The sequence below is a fragment of the Microcaecilia unicolor genome, chromosome 7, assembly GCF_901765095.1.
Source record: "Microcaecilia unicolor chromosome 7, aMicUni1.1, whole genome shotgun sequence".
In the NCBI taxonomy this organism is placed as follows: Eukaryota; Metazoa; Chordata; class Amphibia; order Gymnophiona; family Siphonopidae; genus Microcaecilia; species Microcaecilia unicolor.
Window position 1 is genome coordinate 209,553,805 of NC_044037.1, and position 19,390 is coordinate 209,573,194.

General features: G+C 44.0%; 1 protein-coding gene across 2 annotated transcripts in view; it reads left to right on the forward strand.

Moving 5' to 3' along the window:
- TFPI (tissue factor pathway inhibitor) overlaps positions 1–19,390 on the forward strand; it is a 106,813-nt gene that overhangs the window by 29,075 nt on the left and 58,348 nt on the right. For both annotated transcript variants that reach the window (XM_030210107.1, XM_030210106.1), the window contains 3 exons: positions 7,677–7,845; positions 9,753–9,953; positions 18,046–18,084. In XM_030210107.1, the coding sequence (XP_030065967.1) occupies positions 7,734–7,845; positions 9,753–9,953; positions 18,046–18,084 (352 nt within the window). In that variant the 5' untranslated portion in view covers positions 7,677–7,733. The remainder of the gene's footprint in view (positions 1–7,676; positions 7,846–9,752; positions 9,954–18,045; positions 18,085–19,390) is intronic.

Genomic DNA, 19,390 nt, shown 5'->3' on the forward strand with positions numbered 1-19,390 from the left:
CCTTAAAAACAAAATTAAAAAAAGACCTCAAAAAGACCCAGGTGCTCAAGTGAACTTATCACTAATGTATTTACAGCACTCAACGGGCCATTATATCATCATTGGCCAAAAACCTCCCCAAAATATATTTTTATCTCTTTGAGGTTCTTACATTGACTGTAGGCTACTGTGAGATGTTTGTTCTTAAAATAATCGTGTTCAAAATCAACTGATATTTTATGTTTGTTTGCTTGTTTAATTGTCTTATTTTAACACAGGGCCATTCTGAGTACATAAAAGTTTGTTTGCTGTGCACTCAGGCCCCGATAATCAAAAGCCTCGCACTGTTTCAAACAGCTCTCTAAAAATAGCGCTGGAACAACACGGGGCTTTACCACTCCTATGATCAGAGATAATAGCATGCAAATTTAAGCACGCAAATTTAAGTATTCAAATAATCTCTAATCATTGGGCAAAAGTTGGGAAGATTGTGTCAAACACAGGGGCTGGAGGTCTGTGGGACCCCCAGCCCCTTCTCCAAGTGCAGGCACTGGTGCCCCCCCACCCCAAACCAGCGACATGGGGGCTGGAGGTCTGGCAGACCTCCAGTCCCCCCGACACCCACTGACACAAGCTCATGGGAGGCTGGAGATCCAGTAAATTCAATAAGGATATCCTGAAAACTCTGACTGGCTGGATGTGCCCTGAAGACTGGGTTGAAACCCCCTGACTTAGAGAGATGAGTGAGCGATGATTGTGACAGAGTCAGAGTGCTGTTGTTTCTGCAGCAAGCAGCTGTGCTATACATGGTGGAGCAGAGGAGGTGGAGGAAGCAGTGCAGAAGGGATTGAAGCAGTATCCAGGTGGAGCGGAGGTTGAGGCAGTGCATGAGGGAATGGACAGAGGAGTAGTGTTGCTTGAGTAAGTGGCTGCAACCTCCATACTGCAAATCCCAGGGCAAGCAATTGCTTCCCATGTCTGTCTCAATAGCAGACTATGGACTTTTCCTCCAGGAATTTGTCCAAACTTTTTTAAAACCCAGATATACCACTGTTACCACCTCCTCCAGCAAAGAATTCCAAATCTTAACTATTCATTGAGTGAAAAAATATTTCCTCCTATTTGTTTTAAAAGTATTTCCATATTCTCATACAAAAAGCCAAAAAACTGATACATATAGAAAGAAAGAGAGCCTTAAATGATTTGAAATAAATGTAATGAAGGCCTGTGTGCCAAAACAAGGCCCATGTTGGGTTTCTACCTGTATGTTGCAACAATGAAAATAAACTGAAGAATAAACTCCTTTTTTGAATTTACTGTTTACTGGTTGTTGAAACCTGTTTGTGGTGACTTCCACTCTTGTGGTGTTTTTATGTAAATGTTTGCACCTGCTTAACACCCTTTAGCAGCCGCCCCTAACTGTAGAAGTTCCCTATTTGTGAGTTATCAGTAGCAGTATATGGACAGTGCCACCGAAAATGTCCATTAAAGGCCAGATTCTTTAAATTGCGACTAAAATCTAGACGTCTGAAAAAATGATTTGCACTATTCCATATAACAAGCCTAAAATTAGGTGTGGTGTATAGAATAATGCATAGGGCCAGGGAAGGTACCTAAATTTAGGCGTAGCCATTTATGTCACTGAAAACCTAGTGTAAATGCCCACGCCTGAATGATGATTTGAGGCATCACTTGTAGGAATTGGACGGTATGGCTCCCCCTTGATGAAGCATGTATTGCGAAACAGGCAACCTGTCGGGGTTTGTGAGCATGCCGGTGCCTACAAGATAAGTGACATATAGCCTTACCATTAATATTGTGGTGTTATGCTATGAATAAATAGTTATATATATTCAAGCATTGGATGGTTGGGGGTATAGTCTGTGATTAAAACACTTTCACGGATTGAGGTTCGCCATGAGGGTGAAGTGACATCAGCTGTGGTGATTATATGAGACTTCTTCCATACCATAAAACTGAACTTGTAACCTTTCCTCTACTAGATTGTTTTTTGAAATTGTATTTTTGAGTAGAGAAGTGCCAGAGGATTTTTTGACACGCCTAAATGTAGGCACGTTCCCCCAAATTCTATAACAATGCACGTAAATTTGAGTAACGCCCTCCCAACATGCCCACACTCTTCCCATGGCCATGCCCTCTTTTCAGCTGCATGCATTAGAATGTACGTATACCTCTTTTTTGAATACACCTAAAAAAAAGTGTGTTTAAATTCCAATTATTGCCAATTAGTGATGATAATTTGTTATCAGCCAATTATCACTGATTGATTTGTTACTTGGTTAAATAGTGTGCATACTTTGAATGTACATCCAATTTAATTCTTTAACCAGGTGCCTATTTTTAGTTGACCAGAGGGCATCTATATGGTGCCTGTTCTTTTCGCCGCACCTTATATATAATCCAGGGGTAAGGGTGTAATTCTTCAAATGAGCACCTCCATTTAAGTGTCCCGAGGCCATGTAGCAGGAGTCTTCCTATAACAGATATGGAATAGAATAGATATGAAAAGTTCAAGAACAGTGCTGTTCTGTGCCCTGGGAAAGGCAAGGAAAACTCAAACTCAGGTATACATATAAAGTATCACATACCATGTAAAATGAGTTTATCTTGTTGGGCAGACTGGATGGACAGTACAGGTCTTTATCTGCCGTCATTTACTATGTTACTATGTTAGTATGTAACAGTATCTGGATGCCCGAGTTCCATTATACAATACTAGCATAACCCAGTAGTGATACACATAGGAGCCAACTTTTCAAAATTATTGGGGGTGCTAAGCGTAATGGAAATAACCCCTCCCTGGACACAAACAAGGAATTTTCTCAATATTGGGGGTTCGCAAGCACCCGCAGAACCCACACCTATGTTGGCACACCTAACAGGCGTCTGCAATTACACCAACCATACAGGTAGTGCACGTGTGGGTGCCTAAAGGTGGCAGGCTCGCATGTAATTTATAGTGTTCTGTAAAGCTGTGTAAGAGTACAGTAAAAGAAAAATAAGTTTGAACTGTGCAACTTTATTACTGCTGGCTCTGTTAAGGTAAGGCCTTGATTTGATTCTGACTCTTGATGAACTGTAACCTTTAATGGACAGGAAACTATTAGCCCTCTGCTGTGAGGCCTGAGGACAAGAGAAAACACCTATCAAGCTGGTGTGAATGAATGACTACTAGGAATGATTAAATGATTGTCCTTAGGCTGACACTATAAGATAGCAAAACAGCTAAATAGTAATTGGAGGTGTTATGGTAGCAGTTCCTTTCAATTTACTTACAGCAAATAAAGTCTGGCTTGTTTTTACTTACCATCCTCACTTACATATGACTGATCAGAAGCAAACGCCGGCGCTAAAGGCTGTTAGCAAGGGCGTTTTCTACCGTCCCATGATCAGAGTCCCCGAGCGCATGAAACAATGCGCTCGAGGGCTCTGAACACAACTAGCATGCAAATGCATGCAAAACAGGGCTAAACCTATTCAGTCCCAATGATCAGTGACTAGTGCGCCAAAGATTTGGTCGCTGTACATGGCAAACCCTATGCCAGCTCCAAGCTGGAGTTAGGGTTTGCAGACCATTGGGAAGGAATGGTGAGCCCTGTTCAGCATGCATTTGCATGCTAGCAGGCCCCCATTCCCCCAACAAAGCAAACCCCCCAACTGAAACCCCCACCCCCAGCGACAGGGGGGCTGGCGGTCCAGAGGACCTCCGGTCCCCCCGATGAGCCCCCCCCCCCCAGGTTCAAGGAGGGCTGGAGATCCGGTGGGTCTCCAGCCCACCTAACTCCCCTCAGCATTTGTAAAAGGTCCCTAGTGGCCCAGTGGGTGACCAACCCCCCCTCCAGTGACAGGGGCCCCCGACACACTTCAGGGAGGGCTGGAGTTTCTCCCTTATATGGTGTGAAGTTCTGCCCAGCAAATCCCAGGATACACTGGGCGGGGCTGGGCGCCACCATTTTGCAGACGGCAGCGTCGAAGGAAGAGGAGGGAGACAGGCTACATCCCTCTTCCAACTCAAGGTAGGGAGTGGTGGGGGTAGGGGGATTGACACTGGACCACCAGGGACCCCTTGTTAATGTTAGGGGGCTGTAGACCCACCGGATCTCCAGCCCTCCCTGAACTGTGTCGGGGGGACCGGAGGGCCGGCGGACCTCCAGCCCCCCTGTTGCTGGGGGGGGGGTCAGTTGCCCACTGGGCCACCAGGGACCTTTTACAAATGCTGAGGAGAGTTAGGGGGGCTGGAGACCCACCGGATCTCCAGCCCTCCCTGAACCTGGGGGGGGGGGTCGTCAGGGGGACCGGAGGTCCGCTGGACCTCCAGCCCCCATTTTGCCTTGCTCGGGGCAGGGGTAGTTGGGGTCTGGTGGTCCCATGGACCTCCAGCCCCTATGTTTGAGAGGTCTGGGTTTTTGACAGCCCAGACCTGTCAAACAAGTGCGGGAGGATTGTGCTGAGCACATGCTCAGGCACAATTCTCCCGCACTTCTACCCCATGATCAGAGATAATTGCGTGCTTAAATTTGCATGTCATTATCTCTGATTATAGGTCTAATAACATCCCCGAGCTGTTCCAGCGCTATTTTTAGAGTGCTGTTTAGAACAGCGCGGGGCTTTTGATCATCTGCCTGTTAGAGGTGTGCAAGGCAAAAGTTTTTGTTTTGTTTTATTTTCTGAGGATTTACATGATTTTTCATTTTATTTAGGGATCTTTTTACCAAGCTGTGGGAAAAGTTGGCCTTAGTGAGCCCTTATAAGAAGTTTTCCCCGGATGTTAAGTTCATTTTTCCTGCAGCTGGAAAATGGCCAATTCTCTATTTTTTGAATGCGATAATGCTGCCATTAGCATGAGGCTATTAACAAAAATTAGCATGAGCGCACTTAGGCGGTAAAGGGCTCACACACTAATCCTGCGCTATACAGTTAGCACATGGTAATGTAGATGTGCTAAGTGAACAATGCAGAAACATCCAGTCTCTGTCCCGACATGCTCCCTCCACAGAAAAAAATTCTGGGTCCCTTTTACAAAGGCGCACCAGTGTATTGGATGCAGCGGTGTAGCAAGGGCAGGGCGGTGGGGGCGGTCCGCCCTGGGTGCATGTGGCTGGGGGGGTGCAGAGAGCAGCCACGTGCCTGTCAGCTCCACTGGTTCCCTGCTCCCTCTGCCCTGGAACAGGTTACTTCCTGTTCCGGGGCAGAAGGAGCAGGGAGCCAGTGGATCTGAGAGCTGTGCAGCTGCTCCCAACAGCTAAAAATGCACCGGGGGGGGGGGGGGGGGTTGTACTGCACCCGGGGGGGGGGGTGCGCATCGGCGATCCGCCCCGGGTGGCAGCCAACCTGGGATCGTCACTGATTGGATGTGCGCTGGGCCATTTCTCCACCGCATCTGGAAAAAAAGGATTATTTGGGGGGGGGAGCAGGAAATGGAGGTGCGGCAAAATGAAAACCAGCGCTTGTCTATTTATGGCCTGAGCCCTTAACGCCACCCATAGACATGGCGGTAAGAGCTAATGCGTTACCTATGCAGTAACCATCCAGCATACGCCAACTGCCAATTACCGCCAGGAATGGCCCCGTGGTAGAAAATAGAAAACTATTTTCTACCATGAGTTTTTGTCACGTGCCAAACTTGGAATTACCGCCAGGTGGGCAGTAATGGCAATTTGACACGTGCTGCACACGTGTAGGCCCTTACATGCCTTTATAAAAGGACCCTCTGTGCACATTTTGAAAGTGCTAATACCAAACTTGCTGCAGGATGCCTGACTGTGTCCTGCGGTAATAGCCCTTTTAAGCTGCGTTAGGCACATGTTACTGTCTAATGCATCTTAATTAAAGGGCCCCTTTGGTTTTTTTATTTATTTATTTTCTGTGGCAATGCAATAAATAGTGCTTTGGATTTGGGAGTAAATGTGTTCATTGGTATTTACGTTCTGCTAAGGCTGGTTCTGGGTACCTGTTTGATAAAGGTCCTTATGTTGCTTTTATAAAATAAAGCAGTGGTTCCCAAACTTATTCCTGGAGGCACCCCAGCCAGTCAGGTTTTCAGGATACCCACAATGAATATTCATGAGACAGATGTCCATGTACTGCCTCCACTGCATGCAAATCTCTCTCATGAATATCATTGTGGGTATCCTGAAATCCTGACTGGTCAGGTGCCTCCAGGACCAGGTTTGGGAACCAATAAAATAGAGCTTACAGTATGAGTCTTTTTCAATTACTCATATAGGTGTTCGGGTCCCTAATGTTTGAAGGTAATTCTGTAGTGTGTTCTCTAATTTATTTTTTCCAAAAATTGGAAATGTAGTATTAGCAAGACAACTATTACTAAAATGCACCTTTTATTGTGAAACATTATGTACCCTATCAGAAGGAGTCAGAAACAAAGTGATGGATAAGTAGCCCCCAGATATTCAGACCACACAATGCTTATTTTTCACCCAGAGTATTTTTCCCGAGGAGTCAAAATTCTCTGTATAGCCTGCTGATAGCTCTTCTGTTTCCTAAACTAGTAACCAGGCAGATTTATGCCCCCCCCCCCCCAAAAAAAAAAAAAAATGAAACTTGAGTTGCAAATCAGCTGATAGTTTATAGTTTATAGCTTATTAAAAGCTTGATATATCGTTTATACAACAAGTTGGCCAAAGCAGTTTATAAAATAAAATAATAATAATTTAAAAAGAAAGAAAAGGAATGCTATTATAAACAGGAAAGCAAGGTCTGGAGTGACTCTCTATTCTTTGGAGACACCCTTCTCAAGTATTAGAGACATTGTGTTTAAAGGCTACTTGGGAAAAAATATGTCTTTAAAAGTTGTTTACAATTTGGAAAGGAAGATTCAGCTCTAATTAAGGCTGGTAAATCATTCCAAGATCTTGGGGCCACAAAGAAAAAAGCAGAGGAATGTGTTGAATCAGAGAAACGTGTTGAATCATAATGGGCCATACAAGGTGAAGGTAAGGACAAATGGTTGGCAACTAATGATCTTAAATTACGGTTAGGAGTGTATGGAATAATCAAAAAGGAAAGATACGAGGGCAAACCGAGGTGCAGGGCTTTGTGAGTAAGACAGAGTTTTAAAGATTGGTCGATAATAGAAAGATAATCAGTGCAATTTTGCAAAGGGGGGGGGGGGGGGGGTAGCATGGTCAAACCTACAGGGTCTACACAACAGTCTAATGGCTGAATTTTGGAAATTCTGAAGCCTGTGAAGACAGAAACAGGAATTCTGCAATAGATGATATTGCAATAGTCCATGCATGATATCAAAAAGGCATGAACTAAGATTTGTAAAGCATTAAAGTGAATATAACCTTGACTAGATCTAATTCTACTGAGAGTAAAAAAAGCCTGTTTTTATTAGTGAAGCTATCTGTGGAGCGAAGCTCAGATTTGAATCAAAAATAATTCCAAGATAGCAAAAGGAGATAACTACAGGAATTGATCTATGAAAAAGGGTGGGAGTAACAGAAAGAGTAGGGTGGAATCCTGTAATCCAGGAGGTTACCGTTTTAGAAGGATTGAGCTCCAATTTGTGGCTTGCTAAGCATTCAGATATGGCATCAAGACAAGTTTGTAATGGGGAAAGATCTGGGGTATTGTGAGATGTGGGAAATAATAGAAGGAATGTCTGCATAAATAAAATATTCTTTCTACATAATATATATATTTTGTTCTAGATAATTAAGATACTCCAGTGTTTGCTAACATTTGGAAGGGATTCTGGAAACATAAATATGAACGGAAATGTCGTACTCATATATTACATCTTCTTGCGCCTGTTATGTGTGTGTTGGCGGCATGTGAACAATGCCGTGGAGGGTTCTGAAGAAGACCCAGTCACTCCAGGTGAGTCATTGAGACAAATATATAAATATGTTAACCTTAATTTTAAAAATGTAATATTCTTATATAAGAAGTAGGAACGCAAGCAGAGGCATGGCTTACAAAATGCATTTCTGGAGTGAGTGTAGATGTTTGGAATGGTATAGGTAGGATATATGTGAAGAATATATGTGTGATTGAGTGGGGTAGGTTTTAGGTCTTTGTGGGAGAATGTGATTGTAGGATGTTGTGGCTGCACTACGATTGCCTGCGCTATCATGCACTGCATGTAACACAGTGCAGGCAAATAGATAAATAAATAAACCTAAGAACATACTGTAAGCGTTGTCATACTGGGACAGACCAATGGTCCATCAAGCCCAGTAGCCTGTTTCTAATGGTGGCCAATTCAGGTCATAAGTACCTGGCAAGATTCCAAAGAGTAAAACAGATTTTTATGCTGCTTATTCTGGAAATAAGCAGTGGATTTTCCCAAATCCATCTTAATAATGCCTTACGGACTTCTTTTTGGAAATTATCCAAACCTTTTTAAAACTCTGCTAAGCTAACTGCTTTTACTATATTTTCTGGCAATAAATTCCAGAGTTTAATTGCACATTGAGAGAAGAAATATTTTCTCCAATTTGTTTTACATTTACTATTTAGTAGCTTCATTTTGTTCCCCCTAGTCCTTGTATTTTTGGAAAGATTAAACAAGAGATTCATGTCTACCCATTCTACTCCACTCAGTTAACTCCACTCAATTAATGTAGGAATCCTTACTGCCTCTTAAATAGGTAGTAAATTTTTCAAATGGTTGCATGCTAATGCTAACTTTAGCGTATGGCCATATGTTGAGAAAATAGAAAATATCCCTTTTTCAAGCCATGGTAAAAATGGCCTTGGCACATGGGAAAGATCCGCATAAGTGTGTTAGGGCCATTTCTTACCACAGCTTGGTAAAAGGACTCCTAAATGGCCTGATTGACCTTAAAGCCAGGAGCAGGAGGGGAACATTCTTGGCTTTTGGAGTGGAGCATGCTGATTTAGTCTCCAACCAGAGGGGTTCCTTTAAACTGAGGTTTAGCTTTTTCCCTCTCAGCCATTGATCAAGCCCTTGGGAGCATTTTACCTGAAAAAAAAGATCCATGGGACAGACTGCACAGGCAGGTACTCTCTGGACTTACCTCACTGACTTCTTTTGCTGCACGGGCTAACCCTGCTATGACAGCTTTCATGTTTTCCAGCCCATGCAGCTAACCCTGCCCCTCTGCTTTATTAGCACAAGGTCATTAATGAAATGGGACAAAGCCATTTCTGAAGGCCGCACTAGAAGGGCTTAGCATGTGGGAAAGGCCCATATACTCACTAAGGAGAAAATTCTAGGAATGGTGCTCAAAATTCAGCACTGAACAGCCACATGGAGCCTGCAAAGAGGTGGGAAAATGTGGGATACAAATGCAATAAATAAATAAATAAATATTCTATAATGGGTGTTCTGGGATTGGCACCCTTTATAATTTAGCACATAGTACTGGGATTTGCACACAACTTTGTGCGAGAGGAGTTAGACCAACTGAAACCAGATGTAAACCCTAGCATGCAAGCTGGGCACAGATCCCCCTCCCCCAAATTCTGTAACACTGTGCGCATTTTAAGAGAACACCCTTGGCCCACTCATGCCCCTCCTATGGCCACACCCCCTTTGCAGATCTGTATTGAATACTTACGTGTTATTCCATAAATGGGCGTGTGAGTGTGTTTTCGTGTGGAACTGCCATTTCTGCCTCATTTTGGCACCTTGCATCTGTTAGAATGCTTTTTTTCACATGGAAGTAGTGCCTATCGGTGCCATATATAGAATTTTCCCTTAAACCCATTTCTTAAAGCGAGCTAAAAATAACCAAGTGCCTTTATTTTTGCCACACTAGGTTCTTCAGTACCACCACTTAGACTCGGACACTCAATTTGTGCTTTCAAGCAAGATGGTGGCTTATGTAAGGCAACACTAGAAAGATTCTACTTCAATATTTACAGCCGCAAGTGTGAATCTTTTGAATATGGAGGATGTGGAGGCAATGCGAACAACTTTCTCACTCTAGAAGAGTGCCAGGAGAAGTGTGTAGTAAAAGGTTTGTATTCTCTTATTCAAAGCAAGTGGATTTTGCTGTGCTGAAACTGTGATATGAATATTTCTGAAAAAAAAATCTATCAGCCCTATATTCAAAAACACATCCAAATAGCATTATCTACTCTCTGGATATGTGCCAATGACCAGGGCTATCCAGTAATTTTCAGCGGTATTATCCAGATTTTGCTGTGCTGAAAATTAGACTACCCAGGCAATATTCAGATAGAACTGGGTGGTGTGTGAGTGAAGCTAGATCGGAGCGTGAAATAAACTGTGATGCTACTATCTGAATAACCATCTGGACAACTTAGGAGAGAAATTGCCATCTTAAGTTGTCCAGATATTTGTCGGATAGCAGAGTCAAATATTGTCATTATCTGGATAACTCCAATGGTCGCGGTATATCTGGATATTCAGCAACTAAATATCAAAGGATATTTTTAAACAATGTAGCTGATGTTTAAAAGAAGCACTGACCTTGGAGTTTAAATTTTGCCCATATGCTTATTGCCTTGATGAACTGCTTGCATTTTCCTGCCACTGCTAATTGTAATCTGGTATGATTTGTTTGCATTGCTAGGTTCAGGAGATGCTATTTTTAAACATGTTGCTGCTGGGGCAGGACTGAATGGGGATTGTCCCTGCCCTCTATGTACTAGAGCACTTTGGAATATGAGTGGGTTTCGGGTAGAAAATGACATGGGGATGGGGACCCGTGGTAACCGCGAGGATGGGGACAGGGACAGAGCCCACGGGGATGGGGTGAGGATAGAGCCTAAGGGGACAGGGCATGGATGGGGACAGATCCCACGGGGATGGGGACAGAGCCCGTGGAGATGGGGACAAACTTTGTCCCCATGTCATTCTCTACTTTGAAGCCTGTTAATGAACTGGACCATTATTTATGTTTGAGTGATGCAGACAACGATATTTTGATTTTCGGGAAAAACAAGTAAGCATGTTGGCCACAACTGGCTAAATTTGCATGGGGGATCCTGTACTATCCTGCTTCTGAGAAGACATCTTCTATTGCAGGTAGGACTGTGGTAGGAGAGACAGGAGAGCTAGACTGAATCCTGAGATTGTTGATGACTTATTCTTCCTTAGATAGGAAAATCATAACAGTGCTTCATAGGGCATATTTGTCCTGCTAGGGCATACAGAATGGGTTGTATTTTGTACCTCTGGACATTTTAACAGGGTGGATTAGGACTTTTACTGGGGTGGAAGGGTAGAGAGTGGTGTGTGTGTGTGTGTGTGTGTGTGTGTGTGTGTGTGTGTGTGTGTGTAGGGGGGGCGGTTATTATAGTTGCTTGTTGTTATTATTATTTTCTATTTGTGATTTATAAACAACAGCTGCACAGCATATTGTTCCTTTTTATATTTTAATAAAAAGATTTAAATATAAAATCATAAGTGTTCAAGGCTTCTGCAGATAAGGACAGAGCCCACAGGGATGGGGACAGAACCTGAGGGGACGGAGACAGAGCCTGCAGGGACAGGGATGTAGACAGAAGCTACGTTGATGGGGTGGGGATGGAGACAGAACCCACAGGGATGGGGACAAACTTTGCCCCCGTGTCATTCTCTAGTTTGGGGGATAGGACTCATGGGGCATCTCAGGGCAGAAGAGGGGTCAATTTCGATATGTTAGATGGGCAGGAACTCTAATTAGATGCAGTACTGTTTTTTAACACACCTCCAGAGCAGGGGTGGGGGAGAGTTTTGTGCACTACTGTTCCACAGGAGGCTTCTGAAATGAGGCCAGCAGCTCCTTAAAAACTGGAGTCATTGCTATGTGAAGGACCACTTCCTACATGTGGGACTGTGCAAAGTCCCCAGCCTTTGCAAAGTACAAAATATTTCATGCAAAGTTGTGCTACAGATTCAGATGAGCCAGGAGCTCATTTTCAACTCAACAACTGCTAACCTTCAAAATTTTAATGGATTAGTACATCGGCTTCTTTGCTTGTATTTTACCACACAGTTTATAGCTATGGTGTAGCCACAGGGAGAGAGAGACCTTGGGGGCCTGCCCCCCCCCCCCCCCACACACACACTTAGCGTTCAGGCCTCCATCAAAACTTCAGCACCCATTCAGTGGCTGATGGAGATGCTAAGGCCCTACCAGCCAAAGAGATTTGCTGCCTGAGTCACCTTCCCTTCTCTTTGTGTTGCTGCAGAAGAAGTTATGCTCAGTTCTTGCACGAACTGAGCATGTGCGAGGAGTCTCAGCATTGCAACAACATGAAGAGGAGGTGGTGGTTCTGGCAGTGAATCTTGTTGGCTGGTGGGGCTTCGGTATATCTGCCAGTAAAGGCATTATTTTTAACGAGAAGGGAGGGAGGGAGGAAATGCATTGTCCCTGCCCCCCCCCCAAAAAAAAATAAACAGCTGGCTACACCCTTGGTTTATGGTAGAAAAAATAATATCCCTTCTAGTCTATTGACTTAGCTATCTAGTCCCACCTTAATCTGTGACATAACACTCCTCCAGTTCACTTTCAGATCAGCTCCAAAAGATAAGGCATTAGACATAGAGGCAGATGCACTAAAGCTAAATGAGCCTTTAATGACCCTCCAACGAGGAAAATTTGATCCGTTGCATGCATCAAAGGGCTTTTACCGAGGAAGCTAGCAGCTAACGAAAACGGAATGGAGATGAGCAATTAGTGTGAAAACCCCATTGAAACGACATGCACTAACCTTTTCCGATTGCCTTTACGCAGCAAAAAGGCAGGAAATCTAACGAGAGGTCTGGACCTCTCGTTAGGACAGCTCTGTGCCAGGAAAAATCATTAAGTGAAAAAATAAACAAACTTTGAGCCAATCCCAGCGCATTAGCAGAGCTAAAAGCGCTGTGATTGGTCCAAAGGACGTCAGAAAACACATCAAATAAAAAAAATAAAAAAGGATCGGGAGGGGGCAAGGGCGCTCATCAGGAGCGTCCTGTATGGACGGCCTTGCCCCCCCCCCGCTGCTCCCCACTTTTCGCCGCTCCCCCCCCCCGAAAAAGCAAAATGCTAGCTGCCCCGGTCCCCCTCCCTTCCTGTTCCTGTGTTCTGCAGAGCTAACTCCGCCTCCCGTCATTCTTTTGCCCCGTGCCCCGCCCCCGCTGCCCCCCCTGAGGTCGACTACGCCGCTCCCCCCCTCCACCGAGACCCCCTCCCTATTAACGACCCGAGCAGCGCCTCTCACCTCTTTCTGAAGCGCTGCACGGGCAGGAAGATCTATTGTGTTGGTTGTAGAGTCTCCATGACGTCTCTTCTTCCCTGGCCTAGGCCCCGCCTCCTTCTGACGTAAGTAACCTACGTCAGAAGGAGGCGGGGCCTGGGCCAGGGAAGAAGAGACGTCATGGAGACTCTACAACCAACACAATAGATCTTCCTGCCCGTGCAGCACTTCTGAAAGAGGTGAGAGGCGCTGCTCGGGTCGTTAATAGGGAGGGGGGTCTCGGTGGAGGGGGGGAGCGGCGTAGTCGACCTCAGGGGGGGCAGCGGGGGCGGGGCACGGGGCAAAAGAATGACGGGAGGCGGAGTTAGCTCTGCAGAACACAAGAACAGGAAGGGAGGGGGACCGGGGCAGCTAGAATTTTGCTTTTTCGTGGTGGGTGAGAAAGTGGCGGAAAGTGGGGAGCAGCGGGGGGGGGGGGGGGGGGGCAAGGCCGTTCATACAGGACGCTCCGGACGAGCGCCCTTGCCCCCTCCTGATCCTTTGTTTTTGGATCTTGCTGACCAGGTAGCCACGTGTATGTGTTGTGGCTTTTTTTTTTGTTTGTTTTTACGTTTGCAGCATGCGCAGAGCAGCCAGCAAAACGCTTGGCTGCTCTGCGCATGATTTAGGGGCCGATTACCGATGTGTATTGTGATTCTTTGATACATTGTACGTTTGAACACCGATCTGAGCATGTGTGACTTTTTTTTTTTGGTGCATTCTTCGTTTTTTAAAAATCGTTAGGGACTTTAACGATTTTGATTTTTTTACGTTTGGTTGCTGCATCTGCCTCATAGAAAGAAAAAAGTTGCTGCCTGTGTGTGGGTGGAGGAAGAGTTTGGGTACACATTAGTGGATCAGATAATGATTACTGGAAAATCTGTGCTGCTGGCTGTCAGGTCAAATACAGTGCAAACCTGTTAGTCACAGGGATTGAGAAAATCAGATAACGTAATTCTATATACCAGTAGACACAAACATGGCTTCTTCTGTTAGCCTAGAGTGAAAGATAAGAACTTAATGAGCTGATTAGGAACAGTGTCTGCTATACCAAGTATGTCTGTTTTGTATCATGTCTACCAGGGTGTATTTTTGGTAATGAGGTAGTGAGGTTGTCTACCAATTGCAGAAGAGAAAGATAAGAACAAAATGTGATTATTGGCGGGGGTGGGGGGGAGTAATCAAAGGCTTTTATATCACTAAACTTTGTGTACATAGAATAGCATTCTGAAAATCTGTCCCTTCGTATAGAGGTAAAGCACAAGCAGAAAAAAAAGGCAGAATTAGTTTAGGGGAATAAAAGTGCAGCAGATGCAAAGTATCTGGGTAGAAATGTACCCACATTGTGTGTGTCTACTGCATTTTCAAAGGCAAACTCCTTAAGGAAAGATATCAACTTTCTGTGAATTAAAACAAAAACATAAAAAGAAAGCAGGCAAAGATATCAGGAAGAACATGAAGGGCTAAGACTGGTGATTACTAGATGAGCAAGAATACAAACAGAGAAGGAAATAACCCAGTGAATAGAAGAGAGGAAACTTTATTTGGAAGTATGTAGGAGAGAGAAAAAAGCAAAAAAGTAATTGCTAAACTTGTAAAAAGAGAAAATGGTGGTATATAAACATTGTGTGGCCGTTGGGGTCCTACTGGGTGCTTTTGATCTAGATTGGCTGCTGTTTGAAACAGAATGCACTGTGGTCTGGTCCAGTATAGCAATTCCTTTGTTCTTATATTCTTAAGGAGTCTGCCCATCCACACCAACTATTCAGCTCTACAATCCTTTCTTCTTCCCCAGAGATCCTCTGTACTTATTCCATGCTTTCTTTAATTCACCTCATCTAGGAAGCCGTTCCATGCATCCACCATCCTTTCTGTAAAGAAATATTTCATAGATTGAAAGGTGGTAGACTCAAGAATAATCTCTCCTATGACCCCTCATAAAGAGACTTCCTATTCATTGAAATAGGCCTTTCTCCTGTGTATTTATACCTTTGAGATATTTAAACGCCTCTATCATATGCTTTGTGACAGACATTTGATCATTTTGGTAGCTGCCCTCTGAACCAAATCCATTTTACACAGAGGGATGCTAAGCACACTAGTTAGTATGGGAGTAGGACAGAATGCTTACTGAACAACAGAAATCAGTTCATTAATAGTAGGGTCCTCAGAGCTCTATCCTAGGATCAGCTTTGTGATACCCTCAGTAAATAGTAAGCAGTGTTGTCTTTGTATAGTCGTTAGTGATACTGAGACCACACCTTGACTATTGTGTTCAGCTCTAGAGACCATATTATGGTAAAGTTGGAGACAATGGAAGAATTTTAGAGCAGAGCTACTAAAATAATATAGGGTAGCAACACAAACCCCAATCAAAATGTACTTACTGGAAGAAAGATGTGCAAAAAGGGTATATAATAGAGGCACTGAAATATTTAGCATTCTTCATTAAAGAATGAGATGTTGACATTTTCCATACAAAATAAAATTCAAGGGCAATTATTTAAGACAGAAGGGGGGGGGGGGGACTTAGAAGAAATCTTAGGAAATTATTCTTTATGTAGCTGAAGATAGATACCTAGAAAAGTCTACTAACAGGGCTGGTGGAAACTTATATAGTGACAGAAAGTAAGTAGTAGAGGCCAATAAAAACTGTCTGACAGCTTGTGACTGAAACCAAAACTGCAGCCAAAACTCATCACCTGGTTTCAGCCAAAACTGAGAACCCAAGTTTGGTTGTGTAAATGTGACCTAGTGAGGGCCTCTGAGGATTGTCAGAGCTTGCAATCTGCATCCGCCTGCTAAATCTCAGTGGCGGACTCGCGAGACTTCCTACCTGCTATTGCTACTGCGTCTGTTAGCAGTGCCGCCGTGTTTTTTAAAAATGGCTGTCGAGACTTACTGTGGTAGTCTCGCGGGTCTCAGCAGTCTCATGAAACTTCTATAGGAAGTCTCAGCAGCCATTTTTAAAACACAGCAGTGCCCACAGTGGCCACTAGACCACCAGGGCACTTCAAGGTAGGACCAGGGAAGGATGTAATGTGCGGTGCCTGGCAACTGGGCAGAGCCTCTGGGACCTCGGGCACTGCCCGGTTGCCCGAATTGTCATTCTGCCCCTGTTGGCTGGCTAATCCTAAACACAAGCAGTGTCATTTTAGAAAAGAATAAGAGGCTAAAGAGACCCAGAAAGAAGAAAGAGGATCAGTTTTTCAGGTCCTAGTGGAACAGTTGACAAGCAAGAGGAAATTGCCCAGGATCCAAGAGACCAGGATTCTAGAAAGGAGTCTCTGATCTCTGAGTCCAAGTTGCATCTCCAGCATAGAGTTAATTGAGGTTTTCCAGTGTTGTTGAAAGAACTGAGACAGGTGCTAAGGAAAATGTGACTTAGTATTACATACTTTCATGTTCTATTGATTTGCAACCTATCGAAATATTTCAGAACAAAACCTGGATTGGACTATATGTTTCTGAGAGAAGAAATGAGTGGTGTGAATAATCCCAGGGGCCAACAGCCCCCCAGCTCTTTCTGATCCTGACCCATGGATACTGTTTCCCAAGGGTAGAGGCTCTAAACAAGAGAGAGAGGCCTCCCCTGAAACATGTAGCCCCAGTCTCCCCACAGAGTACTGCATATTGGGAGATGATCACTAGAGTAATGGCAGCCATTTTGAATCATGTTGCTGTCTAGGGTGGCAGCAGAGAGCGCCACTAATGTCTGGGTACCACTGGAAGGAAGATGAGGCTCGAGAAGGGGGATCTATTTCTTAGGGTTGGGATGGGAGGATCACAAGAGGGTTTTGACTGTTGTGGGGGGGGGGGGGGGTCAGAAGGAGTGATATTGAGGGGATTGGATGTGTGCATGAAGTCCAGAGGGGGATTGGATTTGTGGATAATGCCAAGAGGGGAATCAGAGCTGCAATGTGTGTGTGTGTGTGTGTGTGTGAGGGGGGGGGGGAATCATATGTAGAGAAAGAGCACCAGTAATTGCAGCCACGCTAACAGTTTTCGTGACAGCAGTACTGCTCCCTGTGCTGTCCCTGATGTCCATTCTTCTGCTCCACCCCTTCCATGATCAGCTCCTGTACTTATCCATGTTAAGCCACTAGCTTAGAATTTGTACTGCACGCTGCTGTTTTATAATGCTGTAGACATAGGTTCGCACTAGCATCTAAAGTACAATAAAACCCATGTAAGCTGCTTAACACAGCTTAGTATAGTAGCCCCCGAGTGTCCTAATTTCTGGAAGAAGACTTTAGTTCAGTCCTTGATCTTAGAAATGTCTCTAGATGATGTATTTGGATAAATGTAGGGGGACATTTTCAAATAACCTACAAAGGTTCAAAGTACGTGGATACTTTTAGGATGTATATGTCATTAAAATTGGTGCCCTGAAGCACCTCTTTTTAAGAAGGGTAAAAATATAAGCGTTTGGCCAGGCAGAGAAAGACAATATTCATACAGGCCAAGATTGAAAATTTACCTGATATTTACTTAGGTAAATGGCTTTGGAAATTTTTTTTAGAATCTATAGATGATAAAGATAGGACTTATTTCACTAATGTGTTTTCCTTTAGGGTAGAAAAGTAGACAGATTTGGTAATTAGTAATTTATTATTTAATGATTATCAAATATCTTTCAAATTTAATGATATTATTATATGTAGTAGTAGAATAATTTAGTCTGTTGATGTTTGTACTACAGTACCCAGATGCATTTTTATTAAACAAGGTATTTTTTTGGATTGATTCATTTAGACTTATTAAGTGTTCAGCATGCTGGAAGCAGTGAACACAAATCACCATTAAAAAGCAATTACAACCATAATACAATAGTGTCTTACAGTTCAGCTTGAATTAATCAGTTTGTTTTCTTTTTAACAGATATTCCTTTAAAGAGGAGGAGAGGAAAACTTCAGCAAGGTAATTCTCACTTTCTAGAATTTTAAAACAAATTGGAGTTATGTAGACAAGTTATGTCAGTCTTTCTTTCTTTGCTTTGAATAGCCAGGGCCTACGAGGAGGAGCAGCCCAGTGGTTAGAACAGTAAGCCAGGGTTCAAATCCCAGTAACACTGTTTTGAGCAGATTACTTAATTCTTCAGCACCTCAACTGTAACATTAGACTGTATGTCCTCCAGTGACAGGGAACTGGTCATGGTACCCAAAGGCCTTGACCTACTACTGAAATAGTGTGAGATAAAAATCACTGAAGGAGTTTACTATTGCTGCTGCTTTGCAGTGTTTAGTTTCTCAGCATTATGATCAATATATGAAAGGTAGTATTATATACAAGTTGATGAGACCCTACAACAGAACCAGTCCACTGGCACAAAAGGTTTGGTCCCCACCTTAGCATAAAATAAAGGCTAAATAGGTAGCCAAGCCCCTCCACACAGATCCTGCCACAGCCTCTAAATCATCACCACTCTGAGTCCTGGTCCAGTTTTAATAATGCAGAAATGCCTGCTGATTCATAGAGATTGTGTTTTGCAGGCTGCCGTGGGATCTGTTTCAGTGTAAATTCATAGGTGATAATGAGGGGCATTTTCGAACGGGCCGGCCATGGCTCGTAAATGGGCGGATCCAACTGTATTTTCAAAACCGGCCATCTTTTTTTTTGATAATACAGTTGGGGCCGCCCAAATGTCAGAGATGGCTGGGTTTGAGATGGCCGGCATCGGTTTATGCCCATAATGGAAACCGAAGCCGGCCATCTCAAACCCAGCCAAATGCAAGGCATTTGGTCATGGGAGGGGCCAGCATTTGTAGTGCACTGGTCTCCCTGACATGCCAGGACACCAGCCGGGCACCCTAGGGGGCACTGCATTGGACTTCAAAAATTGCTCCCAGATGCATACCTCCCTTACCTTGGGTGCTGAGCCCCCCAAACCCACTCCCCACAATTGTACTCCATTACCATAGCCCTTAGGGGTGAAGGGAGGCACCTACATGTGGGTACAGTGGGTTTTGGGGGGGGGGGGGAATTGGATGGCTTAACATTTACCACCACAAGTGTAACAGGTAAAGGGAGATGGGCCTGGGTCCACCTGCCTGAAGTGCCCATAATATGCCACCGTCCTCTATCAGTTTTTTGAATGGTTATGGTTTATTAGTCTTCATATACTGCTTTTCCCGCTGTAGGCATAACAGAGCAGTTTACAATACAAAAGTCAATTCATAAGGGTTGAAAAGAATGCCTTTCTGACAGGGTGGTGAAAATACAGATC